General features: G+C 48.1%; 1 protein-coding gene and 1 long non-coding RNA gene across 2 annotated transcripts in view; one reads left to right on the top strand and one right to left on the bottom strand.

Annotated features, from left to right (window-relative positions):
• Positions 1-262: 262 nt before the first annotated feature.
• LOC149325855 (uncharacterized) lies at positions 263-1,783 on the bottom strand. The gene is made up of 2 exons (XR_016286126.1): positions 1,009-1,783; positions 263-401 (listed from the first exon to the last, which is right to left on the bottom strand). It is a non-coding gene; the product is annotated as an uncharacterized LOC149325855 (long non-coding RNA).
• A 2,717-nt stretch (positions 1,784-4,500) lies between these two features.
• Positions 4,501-16,511, top strand: part of LOC149325854 (putative ATP-dependent DNA helicase HFM1) — a 122,717-nt gene continuing 110,706 nt past the window's right edge. The window contains exons 1-3 of the mRNA XM_089562779.1: positions 4,501-4,534; positions 5,742-5,812; positions 14,770-14,911. Of these exons, the coding sequence (XP_089418905.1) occupies positions 4,501-4,534; positions 5,742-5,812; positions 14,770-14,911 (247 nt within the window). The remainder of the gene's footprint in view (positions 4,535-5,741; positions 5,813-14,769; positions 14,912-16,511) is intronic.

Raw genomic sequence — 16,511 nt, 5'->3', positions numbered from 1 at the left:
CAAACCACCCAAGCAACCACCGATATCCTTCGGACGGCCGACAGAGGTCTATTTCGGATGTTCTGTACGTCCGCTGAACATCCGCAAACAGCCGGTAGACGTCCGTCGGCCGTCCAAAAGGTGGCCAAAGGTATACGGTTCGCCCGCCGACGGACGTCCAGTTGAGTACGTCCATTGGCGGATCTTTCTCGAATATTCGCATATATGGTGCATGCGTGCTTTTTTCACTCCGCGCAATGCAATAAAACCAAAAACAATTTGATGCATAGCACGCATATTTTATTGTGGTTGATGATACGTCAGCACAGCAATGGGTTACATTCGGAAAATTTCTTAAATGTGGCTCTTCAAATGTGGCAAGCTTGGGATACACATCCGTAATCTTCCCACCCACAGGATTTCTGAAATAAAAAAGAACGCGGCAAACATCAGTCATGTGAAACAAATGGCACAATGCAGTAGCCCAAGTAAAAACATTGGAACCAATTAACAGAAGTGTTTAATGCTGCAAGTATAACAGACAATGCACTTTAACACCTCAAAGGCAATAACAGCTCTCACTTTTCCACACCATATTTGACAATGTATCTGTTATTTATTTATTTTCATGGGCCTTAGGGCACTAACCTGCGCAGCACTGTACGCGACTGTGCACAGAAAGCCGCAAAGCTTCCGTTGCGAACCACTGCGACCTCACGTGCTTCCTATGGTCTGCCTTTCGCGCGTTGTCACTCTTTATATAGGCACAGTGAACATAGCGATGCCTTAAAAATTAACAAGATGCGAAAACACTCCGTCCCGCAACTTTGAAGAGGAGTGGGAATTAGTCGCGCGAGTTGAGGGCTCCCGCAGCTGTGTGATGTAGGCTCCCGAAAGTGTGAGAACAGCACACACTTGGGGAAGCCATCTCCTCGCGCTTACTGCTCCCACTGTCCTGTGAACGAATATTATATGAGCATGCTGCTTTGTCCTAGAAGCAAAGTTCCAAGAAGTGTACTGGATACATACCTTCGTAGGCAATCACATGTGCACTAAGCCTTCTTTACACCAAGGTCGACGCAGTACGGGATTCCGGTGTTCCAGAAGAGCTTCAGGCACTTCCAGTATCTTTCGAATTGCTTAATGTTACATACAACTTTCGTCCACAGACCGAACAAAGCCACATTTTATAATAACAGAGCTATAAAGATCTGCGCTACAACACTACGCGACATATCAACAACAGCGCTACGGAGCCGTACTGATGGATTGGATTGGTCTGACCGCGAACTGACATCTATGATGATGGTGATAGCAGAATGCACGGGAGTTTTGATGCTTACGAATGGTTTCAATGGCAAGTTTAGCTAGCAAAATAGTGGACATGTCGCGTAACTCCTCTAATTTGGAGAAGTTTTATAAATATAAAACTAGTCATTGAGTTCTTGCAAAATTCTGCAACACCTGCTTCTCCTCATATAAATTTAGCTCGTTGGCGGCTCTTGCACTGCAGGTAGGAGTGGAATCGTACCAATTTACAAACGTCTTCGCGTCAAACCCTCCAACTGATGCAAATAAAACAGTATACATACACGAAAGACTCGAATTTTCTGTGAAATAAAAAACGTCCATACTCATGGCCTGGGAAAATACTCGACCTTACATCCTTCGGACGTCCACCTCGTCTCTCATGCGGATATACAAAAGTGGACACTGTCCGTACGTCCGGCGGATGTACGAATACGGATATCCGAAATCGGATTGTGTTCGTACGTCCGATGGACGTCCGATCTCGGCAAAGGACGTTCGGATCTAGCCTGTACATCCGACGGATATCTGTGGTTGCTTGGGCAGGAACCATCGCTTCACCGGAGCAGTCTCTTTACCCATTGTGCTAACCGGGACGGCAAGCTTATGGTAGGGCGAGAGCGAATTAATCAATAACTCGAAGTGGGAACACTGTTGGTAAAATGTTTAGGGGATTCCCCTAAACATTTGACGAACACGATACTCTCGCACCAGGACCAGTTTGTGCGTACTCTCAAACCCAGACAACAGGCGCCATTTTCCTCTGGGCTGCCGAAACTCTACGAAGTGCCATTTCGCCATGCACAACAAGCGTGCTTTGTAACCTCCCAGAGTGCTTAAACATTCCCGTGCCATCCTCCTGGAGGTACAAGAAGTCGTCTGGGCGCCACTGCATTGGCTGCGCTTCCATTAAAAGGCAGAGGAAAAGAAACAGCTGGGTGGCGGAGCGCCGTGCGCAACGTGTGTCCAGAGCTCTGCCGCTGCGGAGTCTTCAGCCGGCATCGTGTTAAAAATGCCGGCCTGTATCAAATATGGATTGCTGCTGTGTATAGAAGGAAATGCGAGACAAGTACGAGAGCACGAGTTGGTGCTGTGTTTGAAACGGTCGACCTAACTGCGTGGCCATCGCAGTACGTTCAGCATTCAGTGACCGCCTTATGGGAACATGTTGGTACGCTCGGAGCCTTCGGGACGGGGTGAATAAACGTCTCCTTAGCGGAGTTGGGAGTCTGTTTTCTTGCTGTCAGTCGCTGTGCTGCCCTCCTCTCCGCAGAGGTTGCGTGCGCCGCACCGATGCCCGTGCAGCCCGAAGGTACAGCGTTCATTTTCACTGTTTACACACTAGCAGCATCCATTTATGTGGCCGCCCTGACATAGCGCGGCGGCTTCCAGTATGACCGATAGAATCCCTTATAAAAATGGTATATAGACAGTCTATAGACTTCTTATTGACTCTATGGACTTCCTATAGATATTGCTTTTTGCCTATTCATAGTGTATAAACCGACTATAGACAAAAGTCTACTAAAAGTGTATGGCCATAAATCTATAGATTGTCTATAGACTGTCTATGCCATTTGTATTGCCTACAGACTGTTCTCCAGGATTTGTCTATAGACAGTCTATAGATTTTATAGACTGCAGTCTATAGACACTCTACAGACTGTCTAAAACTTTTTTTGTAAGGGATCCTATGAATTAGGTCCAGTGGGGCGATCCTCCGTGAGCCCATTTTGTTAGTAGGAGGGCTCAAGGGCTGTTAAGCGGGTAACGCTTCGTCAGGGTTCCTCGAATTTCCGCATACCGCCGATTCCCTTCTATCGCGGCTATGCACGTCCGTAATTGGTAGCTCGCAACCAGTGCAAGCCTCGGAGCTTGGGTTTTGAGGTAGCGGCTTGACAAGACATATCAGGCTCGCTATCAGTACACGCATTCCCGCATTACCGCGCACAGGGCACGCATGCAGATGAACAGTTCGCAGCAATGCTCGCTGCGTTACCCCGCGTCGACGTTTGGTTCGGTCGTATGCGGTGTAACGACCCAAAACGACTCGGGCTATGAGGGACGCCTCATCGTTTCGAGGTCTTCCAAAGCATGGTTTGGGAAAATCGCACGCGAAGTTGTTGCACTCACCGGAGGCATGTGCCCCGGTTGTGGACAACGGGCCTGCAAAAGCCATCGCCAGTAGACATAACGGCCTCGCCGAAAGACGCAGCATAATAAACTCGATCACTGCAAATTATGCCTTCAGTTATGGCGTCGTTGCAGCGTTTACGAAGTGCCATTTAGCCACTGCTCCCGTGTGCGCCCTTTGTTGTGTCGCCTCGTATGGCAGCCCGGAAGTTCGCGGTCAAGAGATGGCGCCACAGCATTTTCAAAATGGCGGCGCTCAAATTTATTCCGTGCTTTGGTCTATTTGGCTATTTGTCGAGTTGGCTTTGTTCGATTTGTTAGTATCAACTGTTCTATAAACACACGCCGCAAACACGCTTCAGGAATTCTCGTGTAAAAACAACGCCATTCTCTACTCCTTTTTTCCTCTCGCAGTGTGCGAGTGGAACAAACTTGATCCAGTAATTGCACAACAGAGCTCGCCTGATAAGTTTACCCAGCTTGTAGAAGAAGCACTACTTTGGCAAAACGCAGTGTAAAATATTTTATGATATCTGTGTCGTTATTACATTGATCACATTGCTTTCAGTGTTTGCTGCTTCATTTCTTGCATGTATTTTATGATCCTAGTTTTACAAATTGTGTACTTACCATTGTTGTATGTATTTTGAAACACAGTAATATAGGGAACTAGAATAGTATTCTAGTTCACTGTACACAGCAAGTATTCTGTGTTGCCTCTTCAATTCCTTGTACATATCCTTAGACACGTCCTGTAATAATGTGACCAGTCGATTGTGCCGCTCTGTCTCTGGGTTTATTTTTTGTTACCAATGCTGTAAAAAAAATTTTCTTGTACCCACCCCTGTTACAATCCCTCTGGGTATTGACAGTATATTTAAATAAATAAAATATAGATGGCGCAGTAGGCACACCGATTGTGTAACTCAGCCGTTGTCTTCTTTTTTGGACTTGTCGGCCAACCCGGTTCTCTTAAATCAAATGCGAAGGCCTTTCATTGCCTCGACTTGTGCAGCCTTTCTTCTACAGCGTTCATGATTTGCGCTGGTGTGCGCTTGGATCCTTCGCAGGTCCACCAGCATGTCCGGGGGCCTGCGGTCTGTGCAGGAGATCCGTATCCGTACCACTTCCAGCGTCCTTGGGAACCGCCAGGAGGCGCGTGTCGGGGGCCCCTCTGGGATGTTCTCTCTCTCTCTCTCTCAAGGCTGAAACAACAGTGGGACAGATGTGCAGTTTGCTTGCTATGCGACGCGATGGAGACGGGGCTGCGTGCAGTTCTTTTTACCACCTGGAGCGTATATCGCAAGGGTTCATCACGCGGTTGAGCCTCGCCGTAAGGGAAGGGAGGAAGGTGGGAATGAAAGAAGAAAGAGAGAAAGAGGTGCCGCAGTGGAGGTCTCCGGAATATTTTCGACCACCTGGGGATCTTTAACGTGCGAGTGCACGTTAAAGATCCCCAGTTGGTCGAAATTATTCCGGAGACCTCCACTACGGCACCTCTTTCTCTCTTTCTTCTTTCACTCCCACCTTCCCTTACGGCGCGGTTCAGGTGTCCGCCGATATATGTGGGGCAGATACTGCGCCATTTCCTTTCCTCAAAAAACCAATTTACCAATTTTTTATCGCCATTTGGCGTCAGTTGCGACGATAGGAAATGGGGAAGGTTCAAGCGCATGGCGCCATGCAGCACTCTTCTGATTGCTGCAGGGTTGTGTTGGCCAGTGCCGCTGCCGCAAAGGCTCCCGAAGTTGTTATCCTTTCGAATGGAAGTTATTCTTTGAAATAGGTTAGCGCCAAACAAGACGAGCACAAGGCGAGAGAACGGAGCTTCTTCTGTGTCGTGTCGTCGTTCTATCGCCTCGTTTTCGTCTTGTTTGGGCCTCATCTGCTTCAAAGAATGTCTAACCAACTAGCCCAGGGCCAAGTTTTACGAAAGGAAGTTAGATACCGTGTTGACCCGGAGGACTCCTTTCATGATCACTGCGGATACCAAAGACAGCGGAATGTTCGCGTTTATAAGTGGCATGGGATGCGTGTCGGTCGTCCGCCGCGGGCTACGACAACAGCAAGCCGCAGCCGATCGCAGAGGGGCTCTATTGGGAGGGATGCTCAGATTAAGCGTTGCAAAACCCTGGAGTGCCTCATGCAGCGGAGGGTGAACGAGTCGAATTCAGAATGCCACTACGGGAACCGGGCTGTCAGTAAAACCTCGTTCCAGGCATGCAAGACGTTTCCGCGCATGCTTCGTTCCTTGTAGTTAGTCCAGCTGGAACTAGGCGGTGGCTTTTTCTGCCCGGTGGTGGCCTTGACCCCGGGCGCAGCGGCCCCGTACCGGTGCCTCTTCAGCGGCTACCCCTTCTTCAACCGGATACAGTCACGTGTCATGGACGACGTAAGTACGCACTCCGGCCGCTGCTGCGTTTTTGGCCGCTCAATGCCCCACAGATGCAGTCCTTTTAACGAGATCTTAACGACTGGTGTGGTTCAGCAGGATGCGTTGTTGGGCACGTTGGTTCACATTGCTTTAGAAAGATGGGATGCGCACATGAGACAATCAAAAGAAAGAAGACGGGACGGGCGCAGACTAGCAACTGAGGTTTATTCAAGGAATCGACATTTATACATAAGCATGTCAGCACTGGCAACAAAGGGCATCAAGGCAGATAGGGCGGATAAAAAACACCAAGTGGATTCAGGTCATCATGTTTTCGAGGAAACGTGTCTCTCTATTATAAAGTTTGATTGACGTGTCAATGATGCAGTGTTTTCCTTTCTTTTTGATGAAATATGCCTCGAGAAGTTCCCGTGCTTTATCGTTACGGCACTTGTGTAGAATCTTGACTTGTGTCAGGAGAGGCATGCATTTGTGTTGCAGGCAATGTAACGGCAAGTGACGCTGCTCCTTGCTTTCAATGGGCCTTTCGTGCTCACGAGTGCGGATATTGATACAGCGGCCTGTCTGCCCTGTGTAAGTTGCTAGTAACTGCGCCCGTCCCGTCTTCTTTCTTGTGCGCATTCCATCTTTCCAATGCAGACTGGTCAAGCTGACCGGAATTGGGTGGAGGAAAACACGATACTAGGAGTAGAGCATGTGAATTCCGGAGTGAATTCCGAGGTAACGCAAGCGTAGCACGGGTTGCCAGTCAGGTGAGCGGAGTCTACATCGGTAGGAAGTGGTCGCAGCGGACACACGAAGGTGCTACATAATTGCAGGGATATGGAAGATGATTTTTTCGTGCAGTGGACGTGGTTAGGCTGCTGCTGTTGTTGATAATCATGATGACCCTGAAATAAATGGCTCAACTGCAGATGGTCAAGGTCTTAGGTAGCATCGAACATTGCTGTAATGCTGTGAAATGGTTGCGCAAGAACGTTACATATTACATTGGAATGTTATGAGAAGTAATATGGTATGCTCTTCCGTAAACTTTAGTTTCACGTTCAAACTATATAATCAATCTGCTGATGATGTGTTTTTATTGTGTTTTAACTACAAAACAACGTTGCAGATCATCCAACCATTATGTTGGAAACATTCAGGAATGCGCTGTATTTTTCGCAAAGCTACGACACAAGCACAAACAACGACAGCTTCACTGGATGGATGGAGGGCATGCAACTATCAACTGGTTTACTTCGACGCTGTGCATATTTGTTTTGGTTTTCTTGCGTGCTTGGTACGCGCATATCAGACATGCGCATTTCCGTTGCTGGTTTCGTTTTCCTTTCTCCCCGGCTATTGCCGCTGCTCGTTAAAAAATTCACGAGGGCACTGAATACTAAATATGTGCATTAAATGCGAAAGCGTTGTTTCTTAGCTTTTGTTTCCTTCTTGTTTTTATGTACTTAATTTTTCTCTTCCTTTCTAATGACGCAGCTACTAATTAGCGTGCAGTCGTAGGGCAGTGCACACGCTAGGTTCGCCAAGAACCAACGCGGTTCACCTTTCCGATTCGTCCAGTGTGTATTTCTTTCCTGAATTAAGGCAATAAGGAACATATAGTTTTGTGGCTTATAAGTTGCGTGCTCGCCTGACAATCTGAAAGTCCTATAGGTTCGATTCCCTGCAGCTTGGCAAAAAATTTCATTTTTCTTTGATACCACTGTGACGTCCTCTAATCGTTTCGTTGACCAATTTTGCGGTCGACGACGGCAACGCTGGCTTGCAATGAGCCATACAATGTTTTCCAATTAAAGCGCCACAGAAAATATGTTCGAGCTTGTCTTTAAAATGCTTGCACTATGTAGAGTACAGGCTACCGAGCGTTCATGCCGTTAACGAGGCCACAAAAGTGAGCGGGAAATTTGCAATACATTTCCGGCTTTCGCACCTCGCGACGACGCGTCAAGCCTGGCATACGACGCCACGTCGTGCAAGTAAGCCACGTCAGCAGCCGGGGGTTATCATTGGTTCACAGCGCCGCATTCCTCCAGATGTCAAATTACCCCTGTCGTCAGCCACACCCTGCCCTGACTCGTTAGACGCTGCCAAACAACTCTCGGTAGCGTTTGACCTTCGGTGGCATTGCTTTTGTGCGTTGGAAATGTACCGATACCTTCGATGACGTCATCATGCACCCCCCCCCCCCCCTTGTCGTTGTGCGTTGCGGAGAAGCTTGAAGGGCATCCGGATTTTAATAAGCGATTACTTCACTATTTCAAGTGCTAGCCGAAAAATACTTCGCATGCTCTACTTGCAAGTTTCACACATTCGGCCCTCTTAAGCTCGTTGATTTCTAATACCTATGCAGTTTCCCCTTAAAAGTTGCCGTCAACGGCAGCGGCAGTGGATGTCAGCCAGTCCGAACGGGGTCTCGCGCTGCGCGATGACCATGCCCATTTTATTCTTTGCAGCATACTCAGTTACCATCAAGGCTTGAGGCGTTAGCAAGAGGAATGGTTATAGCCTATAGGAGCATAACAATGCACTGAAGTTGTGAAACGACGCAACATTTGCCTACAGAGGGAAGGGGCGCAGCATGAAGTATATGTTTCCAGGGGTTGAACTTGCCGATTTGACGATTCCGCTCACTTCAGAAACAGCTTTGAAAAGAATTAAGTGGTGGCGCTTCCCCAACGGAAGTTTTGCAACGTTATCATACGCCCCAGCGGCTTCCCCTTACAAAAAAAGTTTTAGACAGTCTATAGAGTGTCTATAGACTTCTGCTTATAAAGTCTATAGGTTCATGGTTGAAAAACAGCGCACACAAGACTAGACACAAGAGTAAAGGCGACGACAGGACAAGCGCTGAACTCACAACTAAGGCTTTATTGCGAAAACGTGGGTATATAAGGAAGGCATATTACATGAAAATAAAATTGAACAAACAAAACTATGACAATGATAAAACTAGCGTGCGCCCGAAGCCCAAAATCTGCCAAGAAACGTGATCTCGTTATCACTTAAAGCAACCGAAGGTTTGCTAACGCAGCCCCGTTGCTCCGTTGCGATGAAGTATGCTTCTGCTACTTCCCGCGTGGTTTGATCTCTGTGAGAATACAACACCTTTGCTTGGCTTAACAAAGCTTTACTCTTGGCTTTACTCTTGTGTCTAGTCTTGTGTGCGCTGTTTTTCAACCATGAACCTATACCAACTCGCCCAACTTAACGTTCTACAAAGTCTATAGACTGTAGACAAATCCTGGACAAATAGACAAATCCTAGAGGGCAGTCTATAGGCAATACAAATGTCATAAACAGTCTATAGGCAATGTATAGATCTATGGCCATACACTTTTAGTAGACTTTTGTCTATAGACAGCCTATAGACTATGAATAGACAAAAAGCAATATCTATAGGAAGTCAATAGAGTCAATAAGAAATCTATGGGCTGTCTATAGACCATTTTTATAAGGGTCCGTTTATGTTTATTTTTTCCCCGAGCCTCGTTCCGCGCAAGCGAGCAACGGCAGCGAGCGTGTGGAGGCAATTCGTTCGCTCTGGTCTCCGCGACAGCTCGTGGAAGTTGGACGGTGAACTCGGGCCGTCCGCGAGCGCCCGTCCAACTCTGAGCGACAGATTTCTTCATTCCCCGAATGAAATGAGCTCGAAAATGGACTCCGGAATTGCAGAGTGCCGGTTTCAAAGACGCCCATGTTCACCGGCGCAGATGACATCGCAGGCAACGCACGGCATCCTTCTGCAGAATGTGAGGGCAGCCCCCGGAGTCGAACCTTCTCCGCCCGCCTTTCATTTTCTCGCTACACGCCCCGTAGACCGCGGGGAAATGGGCCAACAGCCCGGAAGCAAGCCGCATAGAAACGCACTAAATGAAGAGGAAGTCTAACATGGCTTGCTTTACTTCCTCCTCCGTTACTGGCGGGATGTGCCATTGCTGTGCTCTACTGCCTCCCTCAGTAACATTCTGACTACATTCGCTACTGTATAGATTCGTGTAAAACTCTTCGGCTACTCTAAATATCTTATCCGTATTGCTAGTGACATTGCGCTCCTTTCCTCTTACCGCATACATCTCGTTTTTACCTATGCCTAATTTTCTCTTGACTGCTTTCAGTCTACCTCCGTTCTTTAGAGCATGCTCGATTTTCTCCACCTTAAACCTCCTTATGTCACTACCTTGCGCTTAGTTATTTACTGCGATATTCGATAACTGCATGATCTAGCGCGGGTAATTCAAACACCCCACAGCGATCCCACAGTACACCAGTGATGACGTTCCTACACAATTCCTCATTGCTGTACAGGGGCTTGAGTCGGAGAATGTATGCAATATTCGTATGGAGTGCGCAAGCACGGCGTACCCATGTATACAGAATTTATCTTTCTCTGCTCAACATTCATGGATCCCTGGGAGTGTTCAACTTATGTTAAGGACAACGCAGCGAGCTATGGAAATAAAAACGATATGTGCAACGTTAAGAGACCGGAAGCGGGTGGAGTGCGTGAGGGAACAAACGCGGGTTAATGACATCCTAGTCGAAATCAAGAGGAAGAAATGGGCTTGGGCCCGGCATGTAATCCGAAGGCAAGATAACCCCTGGTCCTTAAGGAGTGGATTCCAAAAGAAGGCAAGCGCAGCAGGGGGCGGCAGAAAGTTAGGTGGGCGGATGAGATTAAGAAGTTTGCGGGAGTGGCCGCGGCTGGCGAAGGACAGGGTTAATTGGAGAGACATGGGAGAGGCCTCTGCCCTGCAGTGGTAGTAGTCAGTCTGATGATGATGATAGTGATGGAGTCCTCTGACCACTGCTGGAGCAGTGGAGCAGCCGTTTAGCAGTGCGCCACTGGCCCGAGATGGCAAATACTGCCACCACTGTATTTTGTTCGATCCAGGTTGCTCCCGGACAGACAAAAGCTAGACGATCTTGCTAGGCTCTGAACCTCCGTATTAGTGCCTTCGCACTAAAAACCGTGAGAAGGTACAGGACTCTTGATTAAATGTACTCAAGCTCTTTTTTTTATGCACCCGGGTTCGAACACGACCTCGGCGGCCACGTTTCGATGGAGGCGGAACGAAAAAGGCGTCCGCGTGCAGCGCGATGTCAGTGCACTTTAAGGATTCCCAAGTGGTTGAAATTGCTCCGGAGACATTCACTACGGCACCTCTTTCTTTCTTTCTTTCTTCCTTTCTTTCTTTCTTTCTTTCTTTCTTTCTTTCTTTCTTTCTTTCTTTCTTTCTTTCTTTCTTCTTTCTTTCTCCCTTTCTTTCTTTCTTTCTTCTTCCTTTCTTTCTTTCTTTCTTTCCTTCTTTCCTTCTTTCTTTCTTTATTTCTTCCTTTCTTTCTTTCTTTCTTTCTTTCTTTTTTTTTCTGTCTTTCTCTCTGCCTTTCTTTCTTTCTTCCTTTCTTTTTTTTCTGTCTTTCTCTCTACCTTTCTCTCTTTCTTTCTCTCTTTCTTTCTTTCGTTCTTACTTTCTTTCTTACTTTCTTTCCTTCTTTCCTTCTTCCTTTCTTTATTTCTTTCTTTCTTTCTTCCTTTCTTCCTTTCTTTCTTTCTTCTTTCTTTCTCCCTTCCTTTCTTTCTTTCTTTCTTTCTTCTTCCTTTCTTTCTTCCTTTCTTTCTTTCTTTCTTTCCTTCTTTCCTTCTTTCTTTCTTTATTTCTTTCTTTCTTTCTTTCTTTTTTTTCTGTCTTTCTCTCTGCCTTTCTTTCTTTCTTCCTTTCTTTTTTTTCTGTCTTTCTCTCTACCTTTCTCTTTCTTTCTCTCTTTCTTTCTTTCGTTCTTACTTTCTTTCTTTCTTACTTTCTTTCTTCCTTTCTTTTTTCTTTCTTTCTTCCTTTCTTTCTTTCTTCATTTCTTTCTCTCTTTCTTTCCTTCCTTCCTTTCTTTCTTTCTTTCTTCCTTTCTTTCTCTCTTTCTTTCTTTCCTTCCTTTCTTTCTTTCTTTCTTTCTTTCTTTCCTTCTTTCCTTCTGTCTTTCTCTCTGCCTTTCTTTCTTTCTTCCTTTCTTTTTTTTTCTGTCTTTCTCTCTACCTTTCTCTCTTTCTTTCTCTCTTTCTTTCTTTCGTTCTTACTTTCTCTCTTTCTTTCTCTCTTTCTTTCTTTCGTTCTTACTTTCTTTCTTTCTTACTTTCTTTCTTTCTTCCTTTCTTTTTTCTTTCTTTCTTCCTTTCTTTCTCTCTTTCTTTCTTTCCTTCTTTCTTTCTTTCTTTCTTTCTTTCCTTCTTTCTTTCTTCCTTTCTTCCTTTCTTTCTTTCTTTCTTTCTTCTTTCTTTCTCCCTTTCTTTCTTTCTTTCTTCTTCCTTTCTTTCTTCCTTTCTTTGTTTCTTTTTTCCTTCTTTCCTTCTTTCCTTCTTTATTTCTTCCTTTCTTTCTTTCTTTCTTTTTTTTCTGTCTTTCTCTCTGCCTTTCTTTCTTTCTTCTTTTCTTTTTTTTCTGTCTTTCTGTCTACCTTTCTCTCTTTCTTTCTCTCTTCCTTTCTTTCGTTCTTACTTTCTTTCTTTCTTCCTTTCTTTTTTCTTTCTTTCTTCCTTTCTTTCTCTCCTTCTTTCTTTCCTTCCTTTCTTTCTTTCTTTCTCTCTTTCTTTCCTTCTTTCTTTCTTGCTTTCTTTCTGTCTTTCCTTCTTTCTTTCTTCCTCTCTTTCTTTCCTCTTTGTTTCTTTCTTTCCTTTTTGTTTCTTCCTTTCTTCCTTCCTTTCTTTCTTTCACACCCACCTTCCTCCCTTCCCTTACGGCGCGGTTTAGGTGTACGCCCAAATATGTGAGACAGATACTCCGCCGTTTCCTTCCCTCAAAAAACCAATTTCCCAATGTATCTTCTTTGTGTAGTGTAATCCAGGGCTTACTTCTGAAGTTGGAAGATGCGCCCCGCAGAGGCTCTTGGCTGTGTGACAGACTAGAAAGCAAGCTCGAAGGCGTATGCAGAGAGCCGCTCGCGGCACAGAATTCGCATTCCCAACGCCGTTCTGTGCGTTCAGCCAATCTGTCCGTGCGGTCATCCACTCTGCTTTCACTGACGCTAGCGAATCTGGGGCCTGGGAGAAAGGAAGTGTAGGACGCATGCAAGCGAAGCAGCCTCGGACGAGACGTTTCTGCTGTAAGACTGCCCATTCACCCTCTGTGAAGTGAGCGGCGGCGAGCCCGCGCGCAAAAAAATACATCTCCAAAAGAAAAAACCAACTCCAAAGAAGACAAAGCCCGCCGAGTTTGTTTGGAGGCATTCAGCGAGGCACGGGAGGGTGTGGCTGGAGGCAGCGGTAATTTGAAATCATACACGTCACAGTGATTTGTTGGTTGGTTATTGGGGTTTACCGTCCCAAAGCGACTAAGCCTATGAGAGACGCCGTAGTGGAGGGCTCCGGAAATTTCGACCACCTGGGGTTCTTTAACGTGCACTGACATCGCACAGTACACGGGCCTCCAGAATTTCTCCTCCAAAGAAATTCTAGCCGCCGCGGCCGGGATCGAACCCGCGTCTTTCGGGTCAGCAGCCGAGCACCATAGCCACTGAGCCACCGCGGCGGCACACGTCACAGTGAACTTCCCTGCGCAGTGCTTTGATGACAAGCGCAAAATTCGATTTCGTCAGTATTTTAACCTCTAGTGCAGAAACACTTGGCATGCTTCCCCCATGTCATCATCATAATCATCATCAGCCTGACTACGCCCACTGCAGGGCAAAGGCCTCTCCCATGTCTCTCCAATTAACCCTGTCCTTTGCTAGTTGCCGCCACTGTATCCCCGCAAACTTCTTAATCTCATCCGCCCACCTAACTTTCTGCCGCCCCCTGCTACGCTTGCCTTCTCTTGGAATCCACTCCGTTACCCTTAATAAGGACCAGCGGTTATCTTGCCGTTGCATTACATGCCCTGCCCAGGCCCATTTCTTCCTCTTGATTTCGACTAGGACGTCATTAACCCGTGTTTTTTCCCTCACCCACTCCGCCCTCTTCCGATGTCTTAACGTTACACCTATCATTCTATTGCGAAATCAATACTGCTTGCGCTTTTGTGCCATCGATGGAGGCTCATCCTTCGCTCCGGCGCAGCTGCGGAGCGCTACCACGTGACCGCGTGACGTCACGACAAGATGAGAGCTGGGGGCCCAACTCGTCTCATCGATGGAGGCTCATCCTTTGCTCCGGCGCAGCTGCCGAGTGAGGGCGCTCGCTAGACTGGGATAAAACGGGGCTGCGGCTGTGCTCCTCGCAGTGCTGTGCTATGTCGGAGGATGCGCACAAGGCGAGGCTGGAACGGTGTGCCGCGGCCAAGCGACGGCGCCGTGCCGAAGAAACAGACGAAGAAAGGGAACAACCGTTGGCGAAGCAACGTGCGTATGCTGCAGAATGGCGAGCCCGCCGGCTTGCTGCGGGTGCATCTACAAGTTCAGAGTCAAGTTTAAACGAGGGTAGTTTCATGGGCGCTCTTAATGCGGAAGAAGAATCTATGAGTAGTGCGGAGCGATATAATCAGAAGAGAAGAAAACACCGTGCGGAAGAGACGCCGGACCAGAAAGAGGAGCGGCTTGCTAAAAGAAGAGTGCAGTATACAGCCAAGAAGAAAGAGCAGCGCACTGTGGTCATTCGAGACGGTGACATCGTGGCTCAGCGACGTGAAGAACAAGAGAAAAGAGTTGGGGAGTTCGAGTCTGCTACGCGTGAATTCGAGAAACGAAACTACCAGCAGAACCAAGCGCAGCCAGGTGTTATTGCTTTCGCAATCAGCCAGGTTTAACCAAGCTAAGCCTTTAGCCAATTTTTCTTTCCATAGCTAGCTGCGTTGTTCAAAACTTAAGCTGGACCCTCTTTGTTAGCCTCCACGTTTCTTCCCCTTAGGTGAGTACCGGTAAGATACAGCTCTTGAGCAATGTTGGTAAACTGCCACTCATGATCTGAGAGTAGTAGATTTGAAACAGGGGGGTAATTCCCGAGGAGTGACGCAGTGTGGTCGCAGGTGCTGCGCAGCGACGCGCCGCTGGTGGTGAGCGCCCCGACGGGTTCGGGCAAGACGGCCGTCCTCGAGCTGGCCCTGGTGCGCCTGCTGAGCGGAGGGAAACAGCGAGGGGAAGGCGGCGGCGGCCCAAGGGCACTCTACGGTACGCCACCGGCTGTGACCCCCCTCCCAGCAGAAGAACATTATCCTGTCTGGTCCAAGGGCGGAGGTCGTGGCCGCCATTTTGCAAAGCTGGGCGGCGTGGGCTGCGAGCAAGACGTCCGCAGAACTTTTTCCAGGGGGGTGCACCCGATGGCCGGGTAGGGGGGAGGCGGTAGGTTAGCACCAAAAAGGAACTATTTGTAGTCTGAACTGCGAACATGAAACAAAAATTAGCAGCAGCAAATCAGTGCTAGGCTTGGAGAACAAACATTAGAATTTATTAATGAACAAAGAATTGAACTCGATAAGCAAAATCCGATAAGTTAATATGGCCTAAGCGTGCTAATCAAGCTGTGTAGTTGTTTTCTATTAGTGCATAAATAATATCCGTAATTCCAGTGGTTGACCGAAGCGTGGCCTTGTGGTAGAGCATCCGCCTCGCATTTGGGAGGTGCTGAGTTCGATCCCCAGTGCCGCCGGGTACCCACCGGTTTTCTTTAATGGGTACAAGATTTCCCCTGGCCTGGTGCTCGGCTCTTCTAGGGTGAAATGCTTGGGAAAAGGGTCTTAGACCAAACAGTTGCCTTGACGGATGAGTGATAAGTTCCCCCGCCAAGCAACCATAAGTCCGCTTCGTGCGGCGTAAGCCTAATTTGGGGCCTTTTTTTTTCTATGTTGAGGTTTGGCCTTTGCTGTGGAGCAGTGCCACTGAGCTCACGTTAGAGCGAACTCACTTCGTCGAGCTCTCGACACTCCGTTGACCCCGTCAACTCTCCGCTGTGTGTTCGAAACTTGTTTTGTCCCCGAAAGGGCGCAGCGGGATTAGCGGAGCCTCCTCCAATGCACACCCCTGAAGAAGCCGGGCGCCGGGCCGGGGGTGGCTTGTACCCATTTTTACCGGTGGGTGTCCGGCGGTGGGTTTCGAACCAACCACCTCCCGCAGCCGAAGCGGACGCCCAGACCACTAGGCCACTACCGAAGCGTGGCCTTGTGGTAGAGCATCCGCCTCGCATTCGGGAGGTGCTGGGTTCGATCCCCAGTGCCGCCGGGTACCCACCGGTTTTCTTTAATGGGTACAAGATTTCCCCTGGCCTGGTGCTCGGCTCTTCTAGGGTGAAATGCTTGGGAAAAGGGTTTGAGACCAAACAGTTGCCTTGGCGGATGAGTGATAAGTTCCCCTGCCAAGCAACCATAAGTCCACCTCGTGCGGCTTAAGCCCAATTTGTGGCCCTTTCTTTAGGACTTCTTCCAAACGTACACCCCTAATGAAAGCCAAGCGCCAGGCCGGGGGACGCTTGTACCCTTTTGACCGGTACAACCACTAGGCCTAGTGGTTTGAGCGCCCGTCTCGGCTGCGGGAGGTGGGTGGTTCGAAACCAACCCACCGCCGGGCACCCACCGGTCAAAAGGGTACAAGCATCCCCCGGCCTGGCGCTCGGCTTCCTTTAGGGGTGTACGTTTGGGAGAAGTACACCCCTAAAGCGTGGCCTTGTGGTAGAGCATCCGCCTCGCATTCGGGAGGTGCTGGGTTCGATCCCCAGTGCCGCCGGGTACCCACCCGTTTTCTTTAATGGGTACAAGATTTCCCCTGGCCTGGTGCT

Source organism: Amblyomma mixtum, chromosome 10, assembly GCF_055824585.1.
Source record: "Amblyomma mixtum isolate Tamu chromosome 10, ASM5582458v1, whole genome shotgun sequence".
Taxonomy (NCBI): domain Eukaryota; kingdom Metazoa; phylum Arthropoda; class Arachnida; order Ixodida; family Ixodidae; genus Amblyomma; species Amblyomma mixtum.
This window is presented reverse-complemented; position numbering and strand designations above follow the sequence as displayed.